At 44.4% G+C, this 27,374-nt stretch overlaps 1 protein-coding gene across 3 annotated transcripts in view; it reads right to left on the reverse strand.

The window, feature by feature from the left end:
• sv2 (synaptic vesicle glycoprotein 2) overlaps positions 1–27,119 on the reverse strand; it is a 79,968-nt gene extending 52,849 nt beyond the window's left edge. For all 3 annotated transcript variants that reach the window (XM_041178268.1, XM_041178269.1, XM_041178267.1), the window contains exons 1-5: positions 27,003–27,119; positions 13,896–13,979; positions 12,538–12,699; positions 4,341–4,503; positions 1,783–1,904 (exon numbers count right to left, since the gene is read on the reverse strand). In XM_041178268.1, coding sequence (XP_041034202.1) covers positions 1,783–1,904; positions 4,341–4,503; positions 12,538–12,699; positions 13,896–13,979; positions 27,003–27,057 — 586 coding nt within the window. In that variant the 5' untranslated portion in view covers positions 27,058–27,119. The remainder of the gene's footprint in view (positions 1–1,782; positions 1,905–4,340; positions 4,504–12,537; positions 12,700–13,895; positions 13,980–27,002) is intronic.
• Positions 27,120–27,374: the final 255 nt, after the last annotated feature.

A 27,374-nucleotide genomic window follows, 5' to 3' on the forward strand; every position in this document is an offset into this window, starting at 1 on the left:
AACTGTTTCCAACGGCAAGAGGATCAGTGACCAGAGGACACAGATTTAAGATAACTGGCCAGGGAGAGGATATGAAATTTTTCTTTTGTTTACTCAAGAAGATATAATGATCTGGAATTCACCGTCTGAAAGGCTGGCAGAAGCCTTTTCAAAAGGGAACAGGACATATAATCAAAAAGGAAAAATCTGGAGTTAATGAGACTAATTGGATAGCTCTTTCAAAGGGCTAGCAGAGGTATGATAGGCTGAATGGCTTCGTGCCTTGGTGTATGATTCTATAACATGCTGTGGGCCTACAGGTGCTGAGATAGTCATGCGATCTCCATGTGGCACATACTACACCACCAGGAGATGGCACAGTCACACCACACAAACTCCAGAGATAAAAACAAAAAACCGCGGATGCTGGAAATCCAAAACAAAAACAGAATTATCTGGAAAAACTCAGCAGGTCTGGCAGCATCGGTGGAGAAGAAAAGAGTTGACGTTTCGAGTCCTCATGACCCTTCAATAGAACTGAGTGAATATTAGGAGAGGGGCCTCCTGTTTTCTTCATTCTTTCATGGGACGTGAGCATCGCTGGCTAGCCCAGCATTTATTACCCATCCCTAATTGCCCTTGAGAAGGTGGTGGTGAGCTGCCTTGTGGTACACCCACAGTGCTGTTAGGGAGGGAGTTCCAGGATTTTGACCCAGTGACAGTGAAGGAACGGCAATATATTTCCAAGTCAGGATGGCGAGTGGCTTGGGGGGGGCGGTGCGGGGGGGAGCGTTTAGTTAGCATTCTCCTGCGGAACCCTAACTCAACGTACACATTAGCCTCCACCGCATCATCACAGTACCAGTATATAAACACTGACTTCCATACTGGTAAGCTACTTCTCCTAAAGCTGTACACCATCCCACAAGGAGAAGCAGCTTTCCAACTGGCAGAGAAAGATTAAAGCCACTGTGGCGTGGGGTGTGCATTTGATCCCCAACATAAGTCTGTGGGAGCTTTTATCACATTTTACAAATGTAAGTTGTTTTTATTGTGCAGGATAGCTTTGCTGCATCAAATTTTAATGAGGCAAGTAACACAAGCAGATTAAGAAAGGCTCTTGAATTTGATCGTAAATGGCATTAAAGAGAGCAGGCAGAAAGGCAGGTTCTGCTACATAGCACTAAAGGGTGTTTTGCATGCCGTGGCAATGGATAGTACAAATTATATTGTAATAGGTGCGGTTCTTCCTGCTTGCAATGACAGGTGCAAAACTTTAGAGAGCTGGTAAAAAAAATCCTGGATGTTTTTAACCACCATCCAAGTTGAGGCAAGAGGCATCTCATCAAGAGATGCATTCATTGATGTTAAGTGAAGGAAGCAGATTCGATAGTCACTTTCAAAAGGGAATTGAAAAGCAGAAATCTACTGGTTGCTGGGGTTGTGGGGCTAATTGGGTAACTCTTTCAGAGAAGGAAAGGAATGGGCTCCTTATGTGCCATATGTTTCTATGATGTGCTCTGGAATATTTTGCCTCACATTTGGTGGATGCTTTGTGGCCTCGGCAGTGGATAGTTAATCCTTCCACAGTGAGGATATGGAGTTGGAATCCCCAACCCAGATAGGGGCGTGTTCACAGTTTTGGGAACCAGCAGCGCTCTCAACAAATAGGGAGCAACACCACAGGCACAAGGTAACCAATTGTAACAGGGTGGGACAAGAAGGGCAGAGGGGTGGCAGCAAGTATAAGCCCCCATTTACTTACGCACGCACGCATGCACGCACACACACAACTTCACCCACCTGCTGCTAAAATGTTCCCTGCCATCCAGAAAGTGGCCAAAGCACTGACCATGCAGCCTCTTTTGTTCCGGGGTTGAAATTCCGAAAAATAGGAGAATATGACTGGTAGGGACCCGCCGACACTGAGGAAGCAAGCAGAGTTAAATTATCACACACCCATCACAAGACAGCAGGCTGAGGTCACCCATCAAAGCAAGATCAAACACAGTACATCTACCTCAGCTCACTGTCTACAGTCAGAGATGTCGTCTTTTCAGCGAGAGGTTAAGCCTAAGGTCCCTTCAGACCCTCAGGTGGGTGAAAAATATCACAGGGCACTATTTCGAAGAAGGGCAGGGGAGTTCACCTCAGTGTCCTGGCCAATATTTATCCCTTAACCAACATCAGTAACAACAAACCACCTAGTCATTTATCTCACTGCTGTTTGTGGGAGCTTGCTGTGCACAAAAATGACAGCTGCATTACCTACACGACAACAGTCACTATGCTTCAAACGTACTTAATTGTCTGCAAAGCACTTTGGGACTTCCTGAGCTCATGAAGGGCACCAGATAAATGCATGTCTTTCTTGATCGAGTACCATAACAACCCGATTTAACACAGAGTGGGTTGAAAGAACATGACAGAGGCAGATAACTTATCCTCGAGCATTTGTCTACAACTGGGGTTCCTGAGCTGGACGAACAACCGGGATCGCGAGCTCCCTCTCCTTTGTGGCAGCAATGGCGATTGTGGAGCGCAGACTCAGACGGGACAATCCTGGGATCAGCTCCAAGGCCCCTTGATATGTGCGCACGCCGGAATTTTTGGTTCAATGGACCAGCTCTCTCAGCTCTACCCCCACCCACCCCTCCATACTCCCTCTCACGGCTCTGCGTCCCTTTTCCCACCACCACGCCACCCACCCCCTCCCCTCCCTCCCTCCCCAACCCCACAAATCTCCCCCCATTCCTACACTGGGGTCACAGCAATTTTCAAGCTTCAAATTGGGAAAATGGGTTAAGCCTTGTTATCATTTAAAAAAAAAACTGTGATAGTTACCGTTTCAGGAAGATTGAATGTTACGGATCACTGGTATAGATCTAGATAGTTAAATAGTTTATGGAAAATAGTGATTAGGTCTGTCTCTAGTCTATGTCTGAATGGACGCCAGCCAATCTTGTAATGATGCTTTGATACAGGGCTGTAGGTTGGTTATTGTATCCTAATTGTAATTGGTAGAAGGGGCATTATACAAAACTGTCATGCAGCAAGAGTGAAAATTAAGTGACAGGACTTTACTGAAAGACATACACACTGAAAAGGAGCAACACTCATATGTATTTCTAGGTTTGAAGTGAAATTTGTGATTTATATACTGGGAATCTGCAGTAATGTCCTTGGACACTGTCAGCAAGTATACAGTGACAGAGGAGGCTGGCAAAAAGCAGTGTGTATGACTAGCAAGAGATCAGTGAAAGGGAGCTCCAATGCTGAAGTTATTTATTTAAAAAAAATATTCTGTCAAGTTGAATGATTGCACAATTTTACATTGCTCCATCAGAAATGTCAGTCCTCGGGTAACTGAGGTCACAGTGGGGCAATTGTGACTTCGACAGTCTGAATACCTGGTTTGTCCTTACATTCTTACATTTATAAGCATGCAGCGTACCTCTACTCCACCAAACTATCCCTTACACCCTAACCCCAAAACATCTGAGATTTCATCTTCCATTGGCTAATATAGAGCACCATGGAGGCCTCAGTTAGGCTCCTAACTGAATCTTCCTATTAAAACATTCATTCCAAACTGCAGAACAAAGTAAAAGGCAGGCAATTAGCTAGAGAATAGGTGGATCAGAGTGATTACAAGCAAATCACCCAATAGAGGAGTCACGTAATGCCCTAAAGTTCAAGAATAAAGAATCATAGAACGATTCAGCACAGAAGGTCATTCATCCTATCGTGCTTGTGCTGGGTCTTTGAAAAAGCTATCCACTTAGTTCCACTCCCCTAATCTTTCTCCACTCCCCTAATCTTTCCCCATAGCTCTGCAAATATTTCCTTTTCAGGTGTTTATTTGCTTCCCTTTTGAAAGTTACTATTGAATTCAGCACAAAGGTCGAACTCTATGTTCAGCTGTACGCCAAGATGGGAATGGTGTTTTCACCTGTGGTGTCAGTGAACAATTCCAGGCACTACAGCTACACGGGTCACAGCCTCCCCCTTCCACCCCACTCCATTCCATTCCACTCAATTTCTGCTCTTGGCACAGAGCAGACACATAGCAACTCTCAACTAAGATGAGCCCCACTTAGGAGGCTGACAAGGAACAACTTGAGGAAGGGCCCTGGAAGAAGGCTAAGTACAACCCACCCCTCCAACGATCCTAACCTTCTTCTCAAACTCAACTGAATGAGCTTGGGACTGGACAGAGGAGCAAAGATACAGGGCAGTACAGTGACATTCCATCACACAGCAGTAAGTGGCGTTCTGTGCTTTGGAGTCACCACTTAGCCGCAGGTGGTACAGAGAGCCAAGGGAGGTGACAAGGAGTAGCAGCACGACTCGATACTCACCCGATTCCACTAATGAATCGCAAGAGTAGGAACTGCCAATAATTATATGCCATGCTGGACACAGCTCCAAAGACACCGTTCACCGCCAACGAAAAGACAAGAATTTTCTGGCGGCCTTTCAGGTCTGCAAGAACTCCCCACACATATCCACCTATCATCATACCTGCACAAAACAGGAAGAAACACCGTTAATGCAAGCTTAGATCCAACAAGGGTATATATCCATATACCAGGCTGTCCAACAAAAGCTGCATCCATACCAGATTCCAAGGCATCCTAAAGCACTTCCCATCCAGTGAAGTACTTAGAAGCAAAGAGCTGAATGAACCTTAATCTGTCCTGTTTTTTTTTTCCCTCTGGTACTGGCTGAAGGAGGAATTTTCAGCAAAAGGCCATGACAACTGTCACCTGCTCCCACCTTCAAAGGCCACTGGGCCTTTGACACCCACTAGGTTTAACATTTCATATGAAATACAGCATCTCCAACAATGCAGCATTCCCTCAGTACTCATTCCCCAATCCACCACCTTAAACATTCACTCCCTTCACCACTGACAGACAGTGACAGCAGTGTGTACCATCTACAAGATGCACTGCAGCAACTCACCAAGGCTTCTTTGACAGCACCTTCCAAACCCATAACATCTACCACCTCGAAGGACAAGGGAGTGGATGCATGAGAACACCACCAGCTGCAAGTTCCCCTCCAAGCCACACACCAACTTGACTTGGAACTATATCATCGTTCTTTCACTGTCGCTGGGTCAAAATCCTGGGACTCCCTCCCTAACTGTACTGTGGGTGTACCGACATCACACGGGACACAGCAGTTCAAGGCGGTAGCTCACCACCACCTTCTCAAGGGCAATTAAGGATGGGCAACAAATGCTGGCCCAGCCAGCAATGCCCACACCCTGTGAAAGAATAAATAAAGATTACAAGTATGTGTCTTGAGTTATGTGCTTGGGATCTGGAGAGAGCATTGAACCCACATTTGAAACTCATTAAATATATGGCATGCACTTAATTTCAGCTACTATTAACCTAGTCACATTCATGATTTGCAATAGTCAAGTTGCTTCTTATTTGCTAAACTGGTTCTCCAAATTGCAGGAAGCGTATATTGTAGATAGGTTAAGTCAGATTAACCAAAGGGCTTCCCATGCCTGAACCTATTGTTGTGTTGCGATATTTAAAGTTGCGAGTTAAACAAACCCTTTTTCTACCAAAAAAAAAATGCTTCCACCTTAAAGAAAAAGGAGCAGGGAAGCAAAATGATGAAGGTATATGTCAAGCCTTTTAAAACACCAAAAAGTATAGGAAAATGGGAAATATGTAGCAGAGAGTAAGAGATAATGAAGAAAAATATTGAAGCTAAAATGAGAGAAAATAGGAGGAAGGAGGAACAGTTTTTAATTTTTCAGGTAAATTATGGCCAGGATGTTTGAGTTAGTACTTTAGTATTTCTTGGAATAAATGCTATTCTGAAGTTAGTTACTGTACACCAGTATTGGGGTGCCACAGGAGTTAGGCTGGAAATAAAACTGATACAGTGAGGCAGGACTTTTCCCTGTATCTGCGAACTTACAAGTAGAATCTTTATGTCAGTAAGTTTGCTGAGCAATGCCCAGACCAACTTGGATATTTCTCATCGTACACACTTTGGCTCTGGAATCATTGCGATAGATTATTATTTTTTAAAAACAAATGTTTAATTGGGATGGTGTGTCTTGAATACCTGTAGTGAATGTACAGACCAGTGCCACTTACCAGCATGTAATATCAAGGAAATTCAATTGTAAGCAGCCTAGGCACTTTTTTTTAAAAAAACACAGCACCCAAATTACCTCTAATATGGTTTGACGACTAATTTTCATGCAGAAGTGAGAAGGAAAATGGTGCAAGTGTCACAGATTGTTTACACTGATTTCCTCACGTTTTCCACAGCTTCAGATTCTCAACAGCAGGAAATTTAGTGCAAATTTTGACAGAACTGGACAGGAAGTTCTCAGGCATTATTAATATAATAAACATAACGCACTATCGGCCACTGTAGCCAAATTTACAAATCATGTACTTCTGGCTGTTAGTCAGCATTCTGTAAATTTGTTTGACTATATTGGCCAATAGTACAGAAAGAGATTGAAGTATCCTCGGAAATGATTTTTAATGGTTATCTAGAATAATCAAGATGGATCCCATTTCTACATTGAGAGTGATATAAAAGAAAAATGAGGATATGAACAGGATTCATCTTAGATGCTGGCAATAAATAGCAGATAAAAACAAAGTTGGAGGTCAGTCACCTCAGCTCCAGGACATCACTGCAGGAGTTCCTCAGGGTAGTGTCCTTGGCCCAACCATCTTCAGCTGCTTCACCAATGACCTTCTTTCCATCATAAGGTCAGAAGTGGGGACGTTCGCTGATGATTGCACAATTTTCAGCACCATTTGCAACTCCATGTCCAAATTCAGCAGGACCTGGACAATGTCCAGGCTTGGGCTGACAAGTGGCAAGTAACATTTATGCTACATAAGTGTCAAATAATGACCATCTCCAACAAAAGAGAATCCAACCATTGCTCCTTGATGATCAAGGGCATTACCATCACTGAATCCCCCACTATCAACATCCTGGGGGTTATCATTGACCAGAAACTGAACTAGCCATATAAATACTGTGGCTACAAGAGCAGGTTAGAGGCTAGGAATCCTGTGATGAGTAAGTCATCTCCTGACTCCCCCCCATCTACAAGGCACAAGTCAGGAGTGTGATGGAATGCTCCCCACTTGCCTGGATGAGTGCAGCTCCCACAACACTCAAGAAGCTTGACACCGTCCAGGACAAAGCAGCCACCTTGATTGGCAACACATCCACAAACATTCACTCCCTCCACCACCGACGCACAGTGGCAGCAGTGTATACCATCTACAAGATGCATTGCAGGAATTCACCAATTCAACAGCATCTTCCAAACCCACGACCTCTATCATCTAGGTGAACAAGGGCAGCAGATAGATAGCAACACCACCACCTTGGAAGTTCCCCTCCAAGTCACTCACCATCCTGACTTGGAAATATATCATTGTTCCTTCCAGGGTCAAAATCCTAGAACTCCATGAACCTACACCACATGGGCTGCAGCAGTTCAAGGAGATTCAACAACCACAATCATCTTCCTTTGTGCTAGGTATGACTCCAACAAGTGCAGAGTTTTCCCCGATTCCCATTAACTCCAGTTTTGCTAGGGCTCCTTGATGCCACACTCGGTCAAATGCAGCCTTGATATCAAGAGCAGTCACTCTCACCTCACCATGGGAGTTCAGCTCTTTTGTCCATGTTTGAACCAGGGCTGTAATGAGATCAGGAGCTGAGTGGCCCTGGCAGAACCTAAACTGGGTGTCAGTGAGCAGTATTGCTAAGCAAGTGCTGCTTGCTTGCACTGCTGATGACTCCTTTCATTACTTTACTGATAATCAAGAGTAGACTGATGGGACAGTAATTGGCCGGGTTGGATTTGTCCTGCTTTTTGTGTACAGGACATACCTGGGCAATTTTCCACATAGCCGGGTAGATGCCAATGTTGTAGCTGTACTGGAACAGCTTGGCTAGGGGCCTGGCAAGTTCTGGAGCACAAGTCTTCAGTACTATTGCCTGAATATTGTCCGGGCCCATAGCCTTTGCATTATCCAGTGCCTTCAGCCATTTCTTGATATCACGTGGAGTGAAATGAATTGGCTGAAGACTGGCATCTGGGATGCTAGGGACCTCTGGAGGAGGCCGAGATGGGTCATCTACTTGGCACTCCTGGCTGAAGGTTGTAGCAAATGCTTCAGCCTTATCTTTTGCACTGATGTGCTGGGCTCCTCCATCATTGAGGATGGGGATATTTGCAGAGCCTCCACCTCCAGTGAGTTCTTTAGTTGTCCACCACCATTCACGACTGGATGTGGCAGGACTGCAGAGATTAGATCTGATCCATTGGTTGTGAGATCGTTTAGCTCTATCACTTGCAGCTTATGCTGTTTATAGCTTCACCAGGTTGACACATCATTCTTAAGTATGCCTGGTGTGGTTCCTGCCATTCCCTCCTGCACTCTTCATTGAACCAGGGTTGATCCCCTGGCTTGATGGTAATGGTATAGTGGGGGATATGCTGGACCATGAGGTTACAGATGTGCTCGAGTACAATTCTGCTGCTGCTATGGCCCACAGTGCCTCATGGATGCCCAGTATTGAGTTGCTACATCTGTTTGAAATCTCTCCCATTTAGCACGGTGGTAGCACCACACAACACAACTTAGGGTACTCTCAATGTGAAGATAGGGCTTAGTCTCCACAACGACTGTGCAGTGGTCACTCCTACCGATACTGTCATGGACACATGCATCTGCGCAGGCAAGTTGGTGAGGGTGAGGTCAAGTATGTTTTTCTCTCGTGTTGGTTCCCTCACCACTTGCCGCAGACCCAGTTTAGCAGCTGTGTCATTTAGGACTCAGCCAGCTCAATCGGTAGTGGTGCTACCAAGCCACTCCTGGTGATGGACATTGAAGTCCCCCACCCAGAGTACATTCTGCACCCTTGCCACCCTCTTTGCTTCCTCAAAGTGATGTTCAACATGGAGGAGCACTGATTCATCAGCTGAGGGAGGGCGGTACGTGGTAATCAGCAGGAGGTTTCCTTGCCCATGTTTGACCTGATGCCGTGAGGCTTCATGATGTCGGGAGTCAATGTTGAGGACTCCCAGAGCAACCTCCTCCCAATGGTATACCACTGCGCCGCCACCTCTGCTCAGCGATGGTGCTGGTAGTTGTGTCGGACATTATCTGTAAGATTTGATTCCATGAGGATGACTATGACAGGCTGTTGCTTGACTAGTCTATAAGACAGCTCTCCCAATTTTGGCACTAGCCTCCAGATGTTAGTAAGGAGGACTTTGCAGGGTAAATAGGGCTGAGTTTACCATTGTTTTTCCAGTTCCTAGGTCGATGCCAGATGGTCCGTCACGTTTCATTTCTTTTTTGAGACTTTGTAGCAGTTTGATACAACTGAGTGGCTTGCTGAGTGGCTTAAGAGTCAACCACATTGCTGTGGCTCTGGAGACATATAGGCCAGACCTGGTAAGGACGACAATGGTTTCATGGTCACCATTAGACTTTTAATCTACCATGGTGGGATTTGAACCCGGGTCCCCAGAGCAGCTCTGGATTATTAATCCAGCGACAATACCACTCCACCATCGCCTCCAAGGAGCTTCCAGCCATTTGTGCATGTCTGCTATGTAAAGCAACTGAAGTTGGGAAAGCCCTTTGGAATTCCACTGTCAAGCGGGTATTTTGTTAACTTTCTGGTTTTGTTTTAAATCTAAAATCTTTTTTGGACTGTTTCCTTAAAGAGGTTGTATAACTAGGAGTCAGGCTAATTAGGGATTTTAGGATTTGTTATAGTAGTAAGTAATCGTAGTCTTATGTATGCGCTTGAAATCTTTTATTTTGTTAAATATTTTAATGTATTTTTTAAAATCTCTAAAGGTCTGGGTGAACTCATCACTTCTGAATTCAGTGCACACATCTCATAATAAATACAAATTGCAAAAGCATTGTGATAGCGCGACCAAGTTTCCCTCTTGGATTTGAGCTGCCTGACACACATCATCTACCACTTCATAACACCATATGGCAGACGTTAAACTAACTGGCCTATAGTTTCCTGCTTTCTGTCTCCCTCCCTTTTTGAATAAAGGAGTTACATTCGTTATTTTCCAATCCAATGGAACCTTCCCCGAATCTAGGGAATTTTGGAAAATTAAAACCAATGCATCAACTATCTCACTAGCCAAGACCCTAGGATGAAACCCATCAGGACCTGGGGACTTGTCAGCCTGTAGCTCCAACAATCTGCTAAATACCACTTCCCTGGTGATTGTAATTTTCCTGAGTTCCTCCCTCCCTTCCATGTCCTGATTTACAGCTATTTCTGGGATCTTACTTGTATCCTCTACAGTGAAGACCAATGCAAAATACCTGCTCAATTTAATTGCCATCTCCTTATTTTCCATATTAATTCCCCAGACTCACTTTCTACAGGACCAAGACTCACTCTGTTAACTCTTTCCTTATTTAAATATCTATCGAAACTCTTTCTATCTGTTTTTATATTTCTAGCTAGCTTTCTCTTATACTCTAATCTTTCCGTCCTTATTAATCTTTTAGTCTTTCTTTGCTGTTCCTTGTATCCTGTCGTCTTCTGACTCACCACCCATCCTTGCACAATTAGATGCCTGTTCTTTAGGTTTGATATAACTTTTTTAGCTAACCATGGATAGTGGATCCTCCCCTTGAATTTCTTTCTCGTTGGATTGTATCTATTCTGTTTATTCTGAAATATCCCCTTAAAGTCTGCCTCTGCATTTCTATTGCCCTATCCCTTAACCTCATTTGCCTGTTCACTTTAGCTAGTTCTGCCTTCATAATTGCCCTTACTTAAGTTTAAAATATGAGTACCACTCCTCTCTCCTTAAAATTGAATGTAAAATTCAATCATATTATGATTGCAGCTACCTAGGGGCGCCTTCACTATGAAATCATTAATTAATCCTGTCTCGTTGCACAATACCAGGTCTAATATAGCCAGTTCTCTGGTTGACTCCAGAACATGTTGTTCTGAGAAACTATCCCTAAAACACACTATGAGCTCCTGCATCACTGGCCACATTCAGGCCTTGTTAGGCTACTGGCAAGAATACTGTCAAATTATAATCAGCAAATTATAATCCCACAAACTGCTAATCAGAAAATGGAATTCCTCTCAGCAGCTGTCACTCTTCAAGTAGTGTAAGCGCTGGGCTCACATTGTCAGGGTTTATTCCAGCTAAACAGTGGGGCTCCTGCCTCAAAGATTAAACGTTTAAACCTAAGAGAAAAACAGCACTTGGAGCCCAATAACTCCTGCTAAAGACTCTGAAATTTCAGTCTAAATACATCAGCAGTCAAGTCAATTCAAGCAGTCAAATATATTATACTTGTCTTGGAATGAGGGCGATACTCGCAAGGCACCATTTATTGCCCACCCCAACTCCCAAGGGCATTCAGTCAACTATGAAAAGTGGTACTGGAGTCGGGTGCAGGTGAGAGCGAATAGAGTTCCCTCCAGTAGTCTGGACTAGCTATAGAGGGTTAGGAATTCTGCAGAGAGTATCTCACCTCCTGACTCCTGAAAGCCTGTCCACCATCGACAAGGCACAAGTCAGGAGTGTGATGGAATACTCTCCATTTGCCTAGATGATTGCAATTCAACAACACTTGAGAAGCTCAACACTATTGAGGAAAAAGCAGCCTGCTTGATCAGCAGCTCATCCAGCATCTTAGAATTCACCCCCTCCAGCACTAGCACACAGTGGCAGCAGTACTTACCATCTACAAGATGCACTGCAGCAATTCACCAGACCTCCTCCGACAGCACCTTCCAAACCCCTGACCTCTACCATCTCGAAGGGCACAAACTGCAGATGCATGGGAACACCACCACCTGCCAGGTCCCCTCCAAACCGTACACCATCCTGACCTGGAACCATATTGCCACTGTTTCACTGTCGCTGGGTCAAAATCCTGGGACTCCCTTCCTAAAAATACCATGGATGTATCTACACCACGTAGACTACAGCAGGTTCAAAAAGGTGGCTCACCACACCACCTTCTCAAGGGCAATTAGGGATGGGCAACAAATGCACTCCCACCTCATGAAAGAACAAAAATCTGACCGCTTTCTGGGCTACTTTATCTAGTCGCAGCCCAAAAATGACCAGATTTTACTGAATTCCAATTCTTAACTTCCAAAGGTGGGACTTGATCTCACGGGCCCTGGATTGTCAGTCTAGCATCTCACTGGTGAGGCCCGTGCCATCATCAAGATTTACCATCAGCCATCCATAAATCAATACTGGGTTTACTGCAAAGAAGCTTTTGCAGACTAGACGGGGTCACATCATCTTGGCGGAAGGAGGACAGACTCTTCAAACCCTACCGCCGTCCAGATGGAGGCAGTGCAATAGCTGGAAATAGCACAGAGAAACATTTCCCTGTTAGTCTGCCCATTTTCAGTCTTGCCTTTGGCACCTATAGTGTCCCTGCAGCTGCCTGGATTTGAGACCCAAATGGGCCTCACTTGACGGTACAAGGAAGGTTGTGAAAGGCGTACCTAGGAAGATACTTGCTGTAAGCCAACCCATATCTGCTGTGCTAAGATGAAGGTCACAGCGTGCAGTGGGAAGTAGGAATGACACACACACAACTTCAATGGCATCGCTGGCATTCGCCCACCCGCAGATAACCAACAGCGCCACGTGGAAAGTGCCAAAGCCTGAAAAAACACATGAAAAATAAAATTAGGCTTTCCAAAAACAATCAAGTATAAACAAAAGAGAAAGAAAACACTATTGCAACATTCAGCAATAATTATCCAGACACTCAGAATTCAGATCTCTGCAGTACAATTTGTACTGAAGTGATCCTGAGCAGTCTGCTCTTCAGTGTTATCAGTGGCTGTCTTTATGGCCAAAGGTTTTACTTTGGAATACTTCAGGCTTTCAATGAACATGAGCTTTATCACAACAACATCTGCTTATATCATACTTTTAATGTAGCAGGATGCCCGCCCCTAGGCTTTCCACAGGAGCATAACATAGGAATATCGGAGCAGAAGTAGGCCATTCAGCCCATTGAGCCTGTTCCATCATTCAATACAAACATGGCTGATAATCAACTTCAATGACTTTTATTCCACACTATCCCCATGTTCCTTTATGTCACTGACAGATTTCCAAATACCAATCTCTGCTTTAAACATACTCAGTGACTGAGCTTCCACAGCCCTATGGGGTAGAGAATTCCAAAGATTCACAACTCTGAGTAAAAAAGAATTCTCCTCATCTCAATCCAAAGTGGCTTCCCCCTTACTTTGAAAATGCATCCCCTGGTTCCAGGCTCCCCAACCAGGGGGAACATCTTACCTGCATCTACCCTTTCTATCCCTTTAAGTATATTGTTTAAGTGTTAGTTAAGGCATAAATATTAGCTAGGACACCAGGGAGAACTGCCCTGATCTTCCAAATAGAGGCATGGGATCTTATACGTGTGCCTGAGCGTGCAGACAAGGCCTCAGTTTAACGTCCCACCAAGAAGACTGCACTTCCGACAGTGCAGCGCTCCATCAGTACAGCACTACAAATGCCAATCTAGATTTTGTGCTCAAGTCTCTAAAGTGGGTCTTGAACCCACAACCTTCTGAGTCAAAGGCAAGAGTACTATCCACTGAGCCATGGCTGCACCATGCACCAACACACAACACCCCCCTACCACCCCGCCCCCACCCACCCACCCACCGAGCAAGAACTTTCATCTCAGTCTGAGGGTGACAGTAAACTGAAGTGAAGGTCTCTTGAAGGTGAAGGTGTGAGCGTGAGGGAGAGAGAGAGAGAGAGAGGGAGAATATTAAATAGAGCCAACAATGATTTTCCAACTGTCACCAAAGCACAAAAGGATTGCAGGAAACAATACCTGTTTCTTCAACAGCTTCTTCAAAAGTCAGCGTGACTGGGTGACTGCTCCTTCTAGCTTTCTTCCACTCAGAAGTAATCTCGCCTGAAAGAGAAGTTGTCATTCTATTACCGGGCAGCTCCAAAGTGAAGACAAACTAAGGAGGGCTGGGAGAACGCAGAATTAACTGAAAGCTAGCACGAAACTGCAGTTTAGTTATAACAAACTGTTCCGCCCACAACGAAACAAAAAGGGCCCCAAGCAACACAGATGTTGAGGGACAGATTATTACTGAGAGCTGATATCGCCGTTCAAACAACTCTCGGTTTAGAAGAAAATGCAGTTCGGCTTGAGAGGCAAGAGCAAATATTGTAGTTGGGCCACTGTGCCAAAAAAAACCTCAAAGCAAAAGTGGCAACTTTCAAAATAACAGTTAAAAAAATTAACTCCATTCCGATTTCATTTAAAAGTCAGGTGTTAAAAAGTCACACAGAGAGGCAGCAAATAGAACGCAAAAGAACTGGATTAGGTCTGTGTTCCAAAGCATTTATAATGCAATCTACCTCTAAGCTGAAGTCAGGGTGACTAAGCATTTTTCTACAACAAATTCAAACTGTCTTTATATGTACAAGGTACGTTGCGTTATACTTGGGGACAGCAACACTATCATGACTGAGTGAATATGCTCCTCCTGAAGTCTTCTCAATCTGTTGAGAGGCCAAATCAAAACGTATGGAGCTATTCTACTCAATAAACCGGCAATGAGCCTTTAGCAAACAGGTGCACAGAACAGTATATTCTTCAATTGTGAATAACAATTTTCTTTAATTTTGGGAACAATTATACAAACAAAGTAAAACTAAATGCTGGCCTCAGAATAGAGGCCAAAATGGTCCCGAGCCACAGTGTTTGTGACAGGCTGCAATATGGAAAGGAAGGACGAAGAGAGAGAGAAAGAGAAAGAGAGTGTGTGTGTGAGGGAAAACAGTGTGAGAGTCAGAGAGAATCAACCAAAGCAGCAGGTCAGACAGCGAATTGAGAAACTGAGAAAGTAGACTGTGAAGAAAATTGAAAAGTGACATTAATGCCCCAGATGGAGTGGATTGGGTGAGTAACAGGCAAGTGTTAACTTGTTTTATTAAACCGTTCACTTTTCACCTTTGACATTCACTTTATGGTTGTTACCAACAACAACTTATATTTATATAGCACCTTTAACATAATGCAACATTCCATGGGGCTTCACAGGACCATTATAAAATAAAGCATGACACCGAGCCACAGAAAGCAGGCAGTAGTCAGATGATCAAAAGGTTGGTGAAAGATATAGGTTTTAACGAGTGTCTTAAAGAGAGAAAGTGAGGTAGAGAGGCAGAGAAGTTCAGGAGGGTACTCCAGGGCTTGGGGCCCAGACAATTAAAGGTACAGCCACCTATAGTAGAGCAATTAAAATCAAGGATACTCAAAAGGCCAGAAATAACAGAGCTAGGGTTGTGTGGCTGGAGGAGATTACAGAGATAGGGAGGGACGAAGTCGTGGAGGGATTTGAAAACAAAGATGAGAATTTTAAAATCACGAGGTTGTTTGACTGGGAGCCAATGTAGGTCAGCGAGCACAGGGGTGATAGGGGAACGGGACTCAGTGAGAGTTAAGACACAGGCAGCAGAGTTTTGATAATCATACGTTTACGGAAAATATAACGTGGGAGACCAGCCAGGAGTTCATTGGAATAGTTGATCTAGAGGTAATGAGGGTATGGATGAGAGTTGCAGCAGCAGATGAGCTGAGACAGGGGTGAAATTGGGCAATGTTATGGAGGTGGAAATGGGGGTCAAATGTGACTCCAAGGTTGCAAACAGGCTAGCTTAACCCTCAAGCTGCTTCTGGGGAGAGGGATGAAGTCAGTAGTTAGAGAATAGAATTTGGAGCAGGTCCTTAAAAAAAAAAGGCTTCAGTCTTCCCAATATTAATTGGGGGAAAATTTCCGCTCATCCAGTGCTGGATGTCAAATAAGTAGTGTGATAATTTAGCAACAGTTGAATCGGTGAGAGAGGTGGTGTGGTGCTGAGGTAGAGCTGGCTGTCGTCTGCGTACATGTGAAAATGAACGCTGTACTTTCGAATGATGTCATCAAGGGGCAGCATGTAGAGAAATGGGAGGTGGGGAGGGTGCACAAGGATAGGTCTTTGGGAGGCACCAGGGGCACACGGTATAGACAAATCCTTAAAAATGGCACAGCAAGTTGACAAAATGATTTTTAAAAATGGTTTACTTGAATTTATAAATCGAGGAATAGAATATGAAAGCAAAGAGCATGCTAGAACTTTATAAATCACTGGTTAGGCCTCAGCTGGAATTTATGAGAATTCTAAGCATCACATTTCAGGAAAGATGTAAAGGCCTTAGAAAAAGTACAGAGATTTACCAAGATGTTACCAGGGCTGAGTGACTTCAGTTGAGAAGAAGCTGGGAAAGTTAGGACTGCTCTCCTTGGAACAAAGAAGGTTAGTAAGTGACCTATCAGAGATTTTCAAAATGAGAGGTTTTGATGGAGTAGACAGAGAAACCATTCCATCTGGTGAATGGGTCAATAACTAGCGTCATAGATTCAAAATACTAGAGAAAGATCTGGAGGGGAGGTTGGAGGAGCAGGTTATCGGGATCTGGAATGCTCTATCTGAAAAGTTGGTGGACTCCATAAATAATTTTAAAAGGGAGTTGGGCAGGTAGTTCAATTACAGGGCTACAGACAAAAAGCATGAATGTGGGACTGAGCACAACTGTTCTTTCAAAGAGCCAGCACAAGGCATGATGGGCCAAATGCTTCTTTCCATACTGCAAGTTTCCATGATTCTCTATGGCATCACAGAAAGGCTCAAGGAGCTGAATTGGCTCAGAGCATCCACATGAGTCAAGTTAGCGGTAGCTAAAGTGTGTCCTACTAAATAACAGGTGTCCACTGATGTCATTTGAATCAAGATGAACATGATTACATTTGGTAAAGCCACTGACTGCAGTACAGCCAGTAAGGAGTGAGTGCATCAGCACATGCAAAAACCTAACCACATATAAATTCTTCCAATATTCAGTTCTCAACACTGCATCGCTAGAGGGATTGTGAGTCCCGCGTGGCATGTTTCCTCCCTGGAGCCAGGGTAAAGGAGGTCACAAAGAGGGTGCAGAATATTCTGCAGGGGGAAGAGAGTGAGCCAGAAATTGTGGTACACTTTGGTACCACAACATAGAGAAAGCTGGCACTGAGGTCTTACAGTCAGATTTTCAGGAGCGAGGGAGGCAGTTTAAAAGTAGGGCTTCAAAGGTAGCAATCTCTGGATTTCTCCCGGTGCAATATGCTAGCGAGAGTAGAAAGGGTCAATGTGTAGCTTGACGCATGATTCAGGAGGCAAGGCGCAGGTTCTTGGGACCAGTTGTGGGGCAGAAAACACCGATTCTGGGACCTGTATCCTTGCAGGGAAGTTCACTAGTGTGGTTGGGAGGGTTTAAACTAAATTTGCATGGGCAACAGCATGTAGAAGTGCAAGAGAGAAATAAGATGCATAAAGTTAGAATACTGGGCAGTGCTAGAGAAGGAAATAGTTCCATATTAGACAGAGGAAATACTAAGTTATTCAGTGGGCTCAGGGTAAGGGAGAAAGTAATAAAGTATCATTTAGGCTTATTGTGCATGTATGTGAATGCACGGAGTGTGGTAAATAAGATTGGTGAGTTACAGTTGCTGATTGTCATGGGAAAATTATGTTGTGGCTATAACAGAGACCTGGCCCAAAGAAGGGCAAGGTATATTAAATATCCCTAGGTACAAGGGGTTCAGGAAAGAAGGGAAAGGAAGGAAAGGGGAGGGAATGCAGTACAAAAACAGAATTACCTGGAAAAACTCAGCAGGTCTGGCAGCATCGGCGGAGAAGAAAAGAGTTAACGTTTTGAGTCCTCATGACCCTTCAGCAGAACTCGGGAATGCAGTACTGACTAAGGATAACATTGCTGTGCTGGAGAGAGAGGATGCTCCAGTGGGGTCAAGGGCAGAATCTATTTGATTAGAGCTAAGGAACAAAAAAGGTGCAATTACATTGCTCGGTGTAGTCTATAAACCAGCAACCAGTAGGAAAGATGTAGAGGAACAAATTTGCAAGGAAATTACAGACAGGTGCAAGAATTGACTACTTATAATGGTGAACTTTAATCATCCAATATAGACTGGAATAGTAGCAACGTAAAGGACTGAGAGGGGCAAGGGTCAACAACATTGCTGTGGATGGATCTGGAATCACATGTAGACCAGACTAGGTAAGGACGGCTGATTTCCTTCCCTAAAGTACATTAGTGAACTAGATGGGTTTGCACACCAATCGACGATAGTTTCATAGTCACCATTACTAAGACTAGCTTTCAATTTCAAATTTTATTAATTGTATTACCCCTATTTGTAGTTTAATTTACTACCATATTTTTGCAACCATGATGTTTTCTTCCAGGCTCAGTTACTTTCATGTTTGATCGCTATATCGCCATTAGTTTCAAGAAGATGAAAGTAAAATATTGCACCAAGAAAGTGGCAGGTGTGATTATAAGAACAGTGAGTGTACTGGTCTGTTTGCAGAATGCCCCCATACACTTCACCACTGGGGTCTCGTTCCTTCTGATTTTGCTGTTCAAATGCTCTCGCTGTCAGATGTATTATAGTTGCAAATAGAGTTCGCTGCGGATTCAGGGCAAGTAGTAATGCAGATAATCACAAGGACTTAGAGATGGAGAGTCAAAGGAAATCCATCTCCACCATTTTACTCTTCAGTATATCCAGCTGTTTTCTACACAAGTTACCAGAGAATTGCAAAGCTGCATTCTTATCCAACCACGGCCGAGTTTATATCGTGAAGGTTGTAGCCAACATGCTTCAGATTCTCAGTTCCTGTGTTAACACAGGTACTTATGTACTGATACCGAGAGGAACTGAAGAAGATATTGAAATATTCACCAAAATCAATTGTTAATTTATTTAGATAATAGCAGCAGGAGGATTTCAATCAATACCACAAAACCCAATTCCATAAGTCATTCACTACAATCCGCACTGGATAGAAGGTATAATTTTAACAGGATCCAAAATCCCTGAAAATATATTTTAAATCTGTTTATGAACTTTTATAATGTGTGTGAGAGAGAAAGAGAGAGAGCAAGAGAGAGAGGAAGATCACTAAAATGATGGGGAAATAACAGACATAGATGAAGATAACGGAAAGGGAGAAAGATAAACAGATAGATATGCCACAGGTAAATGGTTAGGTGGATATAAAGTTGGCAGATGGTTGACATCAAAATTGATAGATGAAATATAATAGACCAATAGTAAATGAGTATGATATAGATAACATCTGGATAATCATTAGGAGTGAATAGAGGGATAGCCATAAAGGAAGGACTTTGTGAGATGAGCAAGTTTGGAAAAAAAGATACAGAAATGGAGATCGACTCTAGGGTATCAGAAAGAATGTTTGCAAGACGTGGTGGGGAAGCACGGGCAAGTTACATATCTCTGCAAGACAAACTGAGACACGGAAGAAACAGACCTTTTCTGCCCTATACATCGACACAGTAAATAAATCAAATGAATTTGTAAAATGCTTTTCATTTTAGCACATCTCGATGATCTTACAGAATCAGTAATTTCTGATTTATGCAGATAGACACACAGTCAAATGGGTTAACAAATAAAACGACTTTGTACTTGTCTAAGAAAATTAAAATGGTGTATTTTTATCGATTTAAAAATTTATAATTATCTGTTATTTTTATATGTAAGAAATAACCTTCCACTAATATAAAATAATCAGAAATGCATTATATTTCTAAACATCAATGACATAAAGGGATATGGGGATAGTGTGGAAAAAAGGCATTGGAGAGGATGATCTGCCATGATAGTATTGAATGGTGGAACAGGCTCGATGGGCCGAATGGCCTACTCCTGCTCCTATTTTCCTATGTATTCAAATTCCAAAAGCTGCTCTGGTGGGATCTGAACCCGTGTCCCCACAGCATTAGCCTGAGCCTCTGGATTACCAGCCCAGTGACACTACCACTACACCACCATCTCCACACTCCTCTGTCTGTCTGTCTGGTCAGGCGAGCTTGCAATCACACAGAAGTCATGTGAAACACAAAATGCTGCCTTCCTATTATTCCTGGCAACAGCTTTAACCGCTCAATGACTCAAGAATAGTACGCATAAGAGGAAGTTATTCATCTTGGGGGGGAAAACTCGAAAAGCAGAATATGTTTAAATTGTGGGAGGCTGGGAAATGTAGGTATTCGGGAGCTCCTGGGTTTCCTTGTACACAAATCACAGAAGGTTATCCTGCAGGTACAGCAAGCAAATAGAAGAGTATGTGGTGCATTAACCTTTATTAAAAAGGAATAGAATGAAGGTGTCTTACTACAATTATGGGGACCTTGACGAGACAACACGTGGATTATTGTGTATGGTTTTGGTCTCTTTACCCAAGGAAGGATATACACCTTAGAAAAAGTGTATAAAGGTTCACCAGATTGGGATGAGGGGATTGTCCTAGGAGCAGAGATTGAGTAGATTTGTACTTTTATTTATTCTTTCACAGTGCTGGTTAGGCCAGCATTTGTCGCCCATCTCTAATTGCCCTGGAGAAGGTGGTGATGCGAGCTGCTTTCTTGAGCTGCAGCAGACCATGTAGGTACACCTGAAGTGCTGTTAAGAAGGGAGTTCCAGGATTTTGACCCAGCGACAGTAAAGGAACGTCTCAATATAGTTCCAAGTCAGGATGGTGAGTGACTTGGAGGGGAACTTCCAAGTGGTGGTGTTCCCATCTATCTGCTGCCCTTGTCCTTCTAGATGATAGCGCTTGTGGGTTTGGAAGGTGCTGTTTAGGAGCCTTGGTGAATTCCTGCAGTGCATCTTGTAGATGGTACACACTGCTGCTACTGTGTGTTGGTGTGAAGGTTCTCGAGTGTTGTTGGAGCTGCACTCATCCATGCAAGTGGAGAGTATTCCATCATACTCCTGATTTGTATCTTGTAGATAATAGGCAGGCTTTGGGCAGTCAGGTGGTGAGTTACTCACCGCAGGATTCCTAGTCTCTGACCTGATCTTGGAACCACAGTATTTTTATGGCTGGTCCAGTTCAGTTTCTGGCAATGGTAACACCCCAGGATGTTGATAATGGGAGATTCAGTGATGGTAATGCCATTGAATGTCAAGGGACAATGGTTAGATATTCTCTTGTCGAAGATGGTCATCGCCTGGCACTTGTGTGGTACGAATGTTACTTGCCACTTGTCAGCCCAAGCCTGCATATTGTTCCAGGTCTTGCTGCATTTGAACATGGACTGCTTCAGTATCCAAGGAGTCATGAATGGTGAACATTGTGCAATCATCAGCAAACATCCCCACTTCTTACCTTATGATGGAAAAAAGGTTGTTGATGAAGCAGCTGAAAGTGGGCCTAGGACACTACCTGGAGGAAACTCCTGCAACAATATCCTGGGACTGAGGTAATTGACCTGCAATAACCACAGCCAATTTCCTTTGTGATAGGTATGATTCCGTCCAGTGGAGTGTTTTCCTCTCGCTGACTCCCATTGACTTCAGTTTTGCTAAGGCTCCTTGATGTGACACTTGGCCAAATGCTGCCTTGATGTCAAAGGCAGTCACTCTCACTTCAGAGTTCAGCTTGGTCAATTTTCCACTTTGCAAGGTAGATGTCAGTGTTTCAGTTGTATTGGAATAGCTTGGCTAGGGGTGTGGCTAGTTCTGGAGCACGGTCTTCAGTACCACTGCTGGAATGTTGTCAGGTCCCACAGCCTTTGCAATTCCAGTACCTTCAGCCATTTCTTAATATCATGTGGATATCATATGGCATCTCTGAGGCTGAGAATCTCAGGAGTAGGCTGAGATGGATCATCTTCTTGGTGCTTCTGGCTGAAGATTGTTGCAAATGCTTCAACCTGGTCTTTTGCACTAATGGGCTGGTCCCCCATCATTGATGAGGGGGATATTTGTAGAGCCTCCTCCTCCATTTTGTTCTTTAATTGTCCATCATCACCCGTGGCTGGATGTGGCAGGACTGAAGAGCCTTGATCTGATCTGTTGGTTGTGGGATCGCTTAGCTCTGTCCATCGCATGCTGCTTCCACTGTTTGGCATGCAGGCAGTCCTGTGTTGTAGCTTCACCAGGTCGATACCTCATTTTTAGGTACACTTGGTGCTGTTCTTGGCATGCTCACTTACTCTCTTCATCAAACCAGGCCTATATTCCCTGGAATTTAGAAGGATTATGGCTGGTCTCGTTGAAACATACAAAATTCTTCAAGGACTCAATTGGGTAGATGCTGGAAGAATGTTTCCGCTGCCTGGAGAGTCTAGAACTCAGTCACAATCTCAGAATAAGGGGTCAGCCATTTAGGACTGAGATGAGAAATTTCTTCACGCAAAGTTGTAGACCTTTGGAATTCTCTATCCCCGAAAGCTGTGGATACTCAGTCGTTGAGTATACGCAAGATGGAGACTGAGCTTTTTTTTATTTTCAAAGAATTAAGGGATATGACAATAGTGCAGGAAGGTGGAGTTGAGTTAGATCAGCCATTGAAGGCAGAGCAGGTTTGAAGGGCCGAATGGCCTACTCCTGCTCCTATTTCTTATGTTCTAACGCTTTAGAAGGATATCACTCGGGCCATGAGCAACCCAATTAATCTTACTTGCCCATTCTTTCCCAATATTCCTGCAATCTTTTACTCTTCAAGTGTTTAGTCCAGTTCTAAATGTGGCCTATTCAAAAAGAAGCAGGGCAGTTCTCCCTAGCTTTGGCCCTTATTAATCCCTCAACCATCGCCAAAACATATTACTGAAAAATCGGAACAGGAGACGGCCATTTAGCTCCTCAGGTTTGTTCCAGTCCATGAGCTCAGCACTGATCTGTAAGCTGTTTAATGATGGGTCATTGATATCACTGTGGAAGCCAAATGTACACAAATCAGCTGCCTCCTTGTCCTACATTACAGCTGTGATCACACTTGACAAATACACCGACTGATGTGCTGAGGGACATCCTGGAGGCTGTGATATCTGTGACTGCTAATATCAATAAAAATCTTTTCAAGGGAACATAGACCCAAGCAGCAATTTTAATGCTTTCTTTTTAAGATACATTGTTAGGGTGGGGAAAGGAGAGCTGAATTACATACAGGTAAGCTGGCCAGCATCACGATAGACCCTCACTGAAGAATCAGGGCTACATAGGGGAGCAGAATTTGTTATTGATCCATAACACATTGGAGAATCATCAGAGCAAACAGGAATCATATTGAAACTTGACTCACGTGAAATGATTTGAAACCACAACTTAGCATATTTCAGAAGCCTGACTAAAGCAGTTTAAATGATGCTCATGTGACATTTTCTGACAACATACAACACTTCTGTTTTAAGCAAGTTTCATCAAGAGGCATCTCCACACGTGATCACACTGACCACCTACTGAGCTGCTTCTTTTAACCTTGCTGGAATTTTCACTTTATATTTTCAGTGTCAGCTGTAGCTGACTGGGTAACACTGTTGCCTGAGCCAGAACGTTATGGGTTCAAGCCTCACCCCAGAAACCCAAGTACAAAATCTAGGCTGACCCTCCAGTGCAGTACTGTGGGAGTGCTGCACTGTCAGTGGTGCCGTCTTTTAGATGAAACGTTAAACCAAGGCATCATCTGTCTTCCTGGGTCGATGTAAAAGACATAGGAGTAGACTGTGCAACCCATCAAACCTGCTCTGCTATTCAATACAATCATGGCTGATCTTTGGCTTCAAATCCACTTTCTTATCCCCTCCCCAAATCCCTTGATTTCCACAGAGATCAAAACTCCATCTAGCTCAGATATAAATTTATCCAACAATGGAGCATCCACAACCCTCTGGGGTAGAGAATTCCAAAGATTCACAACCTTGTGAGTGAAGAAATTCTTCATCTCAGTCCTGTCCCTGTATTCTAAAATCCCTAGCCAGGGGAAACAACCTCTGTGTCTACCCTGTCAAACCCCTTCAGAATCTGATATCTTTCAATGGGATCACTTCTCATTCTTCTAAACTCCAGAGAACACAGACCCAATTTACTCAGTCTCTCATCTTAGGATAATCCTTTCACACGAGGGGCCAATCTAGTGAACCTTCACCGCACTGCCTTCAATGCAAGTATATCCTTTCTTAAATATGGAGGCCAAAACCACACATGGTATTCCACTTAGGATCTCACCAAAGCACTGTAAAATTCTAGCAAGGTTTTTTCATTCCTGTACTCCAATGATAACAGAGATGGTTGATGATGGTAATGCAGATGATGTGTATATGGACTTACAGCAGGCATGTGACAAAGTGCCACGAGGCAGGCTTGCCAGCAAAGATGAAGCCCATGGAATAAAAGAGAAAGCAGTATGGAAATTAAGAATTTAAGAAAGGATATACTTGTATTGTTAGCGGTAAACGAAGGATCACTAAATTGGTACCTGGGATGAGGGGGTTGTCCTACGATGGGAGGTTGAGGAAATTGGGCCTACGTTCTCTGGAGTTTAGAATTGTGTGAAGCAATCTCATTGAAGCCTACAAAATTCTGAAGGGGTTTGATCGGGTAGATGCTGAGAGACTGGTCAGGGAATTTAAAACATGGGGGCACAGTCTCAGGATAAGGGGACAATCATTTAGGACTGAGATGAGGAGAAATTACTTCACTCAAAGAGTTGTGAATCTTTGGAATTCTCCACCCCAGATGGTGGATGCTCCATCGTTGAATACATTTAAGGCTGGGATAGACAGATTTTTGGTCTCTCAGGAAATTAAGGGATATGGGGAGTGGCCAGGAAGTGGAGTTGAAGCCCGAGATCAGCCATGAATGATATTCAATATTGAATGACAGAGCAGGTTCGACTAGCCTCATGGTCTACTCCTGCTCCTATTTCCTGTGTTCTTATGGAAACGATGTTGGCTGAGTGAAAGGAAACAAAGAGTAGTGGTGGACGGTTGCTTTTTGGACTGAAGGGAGTTATACAGTGGGGTTCCCAAACTAGGCTTTCCTTGATCTACATTAATGACCTAATGAAGCACAGAACTGCCAAATTTGCAATGACACAAATCTTGGAAGTACTGTGAACAGGATGATAGACTTCAAGAGCACATAGACAGGCTGGTGAAATGGGCATTCACATCGTAGATGAAATTTAATGCAGAGAAGTGTGAAGTGGTACATTTTGGTAGGAAGAACTAGGAAAGGTGTTATAAACTAAAGGGTACAATTCTAAAGGGGGGTTTGTTGCAAGAACAGAGAGACCTGCAGGCATTTGTGCACAAGTCAATGAAAGTAGTAAGGCAGGTTGAGAAAAAGGAGTTTAAAAATCATACGGGATCCTGGGCTTCATAAGTCAAGGCATAGGAAGTTGTGATGAACCTTTACAAACTGTGGGTGCCGCGCTTTGGGAAGGATGTGAAGGTTTTAGAGATCAGTGCCAGGGATGATAGACTTCAGTCATGTGACTAGATGGATTCTTCTCCTTATAGAAGAGGAGATTTGATAGAGGTGTTGAAAATCATGAGTTACCTGGACAGACTAGATAAAGAGAAATTATTCCCTTTGGTGGGTCAGGAACCGGAAGACATTGAGTTAAGGTGAGTGGCAAAAGAACCAAAGACGACATGAGGAAAAACTTTTTTACATGGTGAATGGTTAGGATCTGGAATGCACTGCCCGAGGTGGTGGTGCAGACAGTTTCAATTGCGGCTTTCAAAACAGAATTGGATAAGCACCAGAAGAGAAACAAATTGTAGGGCTATGGGTGAAGGGTGGGGAGTGGGACTAGACAAGTTACTTTTGCAAAGAACTAGGAGGAACATGACAGCCCAAATGGCCTCTTTTTGTGCTGTAATCATTCTATGATTCTATGTGAGGACAACGTGGGCTGACTGTCTCGCCTTGGAGAGGAGCACTAAGAGCAGCAAGAACGACATAGATTGACAGGCAGGCCTACTATTACCAAGGCTGGTGGTGGGTGCCAGGTGAGTTCCAGAGAGTTACTTTAAAAATATTTATATAGCAGATATGTCAAACATCACACCAAGATAGATAAGACCCTGCAGTGAGAAACAGGCAGCCCCATCACATCAAAATGAGTCAATACCTATTTTCTTAAAAGCATTTTTTAAACACTCTACATGAAACACTTTCATATATCAGTCATATAATCTAAGGGGTCTGTGAGTATAATCATTTGAAAAGGGTTCCTTCAACCAAAAATGTTTGGGAAAGCAGATATAGATAGACAAGTACTTTAGAGTTCTTGAGAGAGGGCTGGGTGTCTGCAGGACAGATGATGGCAACGGGGTGAGAGTGGGGGGGGACAACGGGGTGAGAGTGGGGGGGGACAACGGGGTGAGAGTGGGGGACAACAATGGGGTGAGAGTGGGGGGGGTCAACGGGGTGAGAGTGGGGGGGGACAACGGGGTGAGAGTGGGGGACAACAATGGGGTGAGAGTGGGGGCGGTCAACGGGGTGAGAGTGGGGGGGGACAACGGGGTGAGAGTGGGGGGGGGGACAACGGGGTGAGAGTGGGGGGGGACAACGGGGTGAGAGTGGGGGGGGACAACGGGGTGAGAGTGGGGGGGGACAACGGGGTGAGAGTGGGTGGGGGGGCAATGGGGTGACAGTTGGTAGGGGGCAATGGGGTGACAGCTGGTAGGGGGCAATGGGGTGACAGTTGGTAGGGGGCAATGGGGTGACAGTTGGTAGGGGGCAATGGGGTGACAGTTGGTAGGGGGCAATGGGGTGACAGTGGGGGTGAATGTGGGGGGAGCAATTGGGTGACAGTGGGTGGGGGGGCAATGGGGTGACAGTGGGTGGGGGGTAATGGGGTGACAGTGGGGGGGGCAATGGGGTGAGAGTGGGGGGGCAATGGGGTGAGAGTTGGGGGGGCAATGGGGTGAGAGTGGGTGGGGCAATGGGGTGACGGTGGGGGGCAATGGAAGCAGTAGGGAGGGGGATAGCGGGTGTCCGGTGGCGGGTACCGGGCGCGGGGGGGAACCCGGGGTCCTTGCTTCCCTTCCCCTCACCTTCGCTCTCCGCCTCCTCCTCCCTGAGCAGTGGTTCTCGATCCCTCAGCGACATCGTCCCCGGACTATGTCCCGCGACCAGGTCCCCGCGTCAGCACCTGGGCGGGGTCAGCCAGCCCTGCGTCTGACGTCACTGGCTAACGTTCAGGGGTTAAAGGTCACTCATTGTCATAGAAACCGAACACAAGGTAAATACCCCACAGGGGAGGATAATACCCCAAAGAGGGTGACATCTCGGAGACTGTAATAACCCCTCCCGGGGGGAGGCAGTACCCCCAAGGGGAGGGTAATACCCCCAGAGAGAGTAATGCCACCTGGGAGAAGGCAATATCTCCCTAAGGGTTGGGTAATACTCCCAGAGAGGATGAGAGC

The sequence above is a fragment of the Carcharodon carcharias genome, chromosome 32 (genome assembly GCF_017639515.1).
Source record: "Carcharodon carcharias isolate sCarCar2 chromosome 32, sCarCar2.pri, whole genome shotgun sequence".
NCBI lineage: Eukaryota > Metazoa > Chordata > Chondrichthyes > Lamniformes > Lamnidae > Carcharodon > Carcharodon carcharias.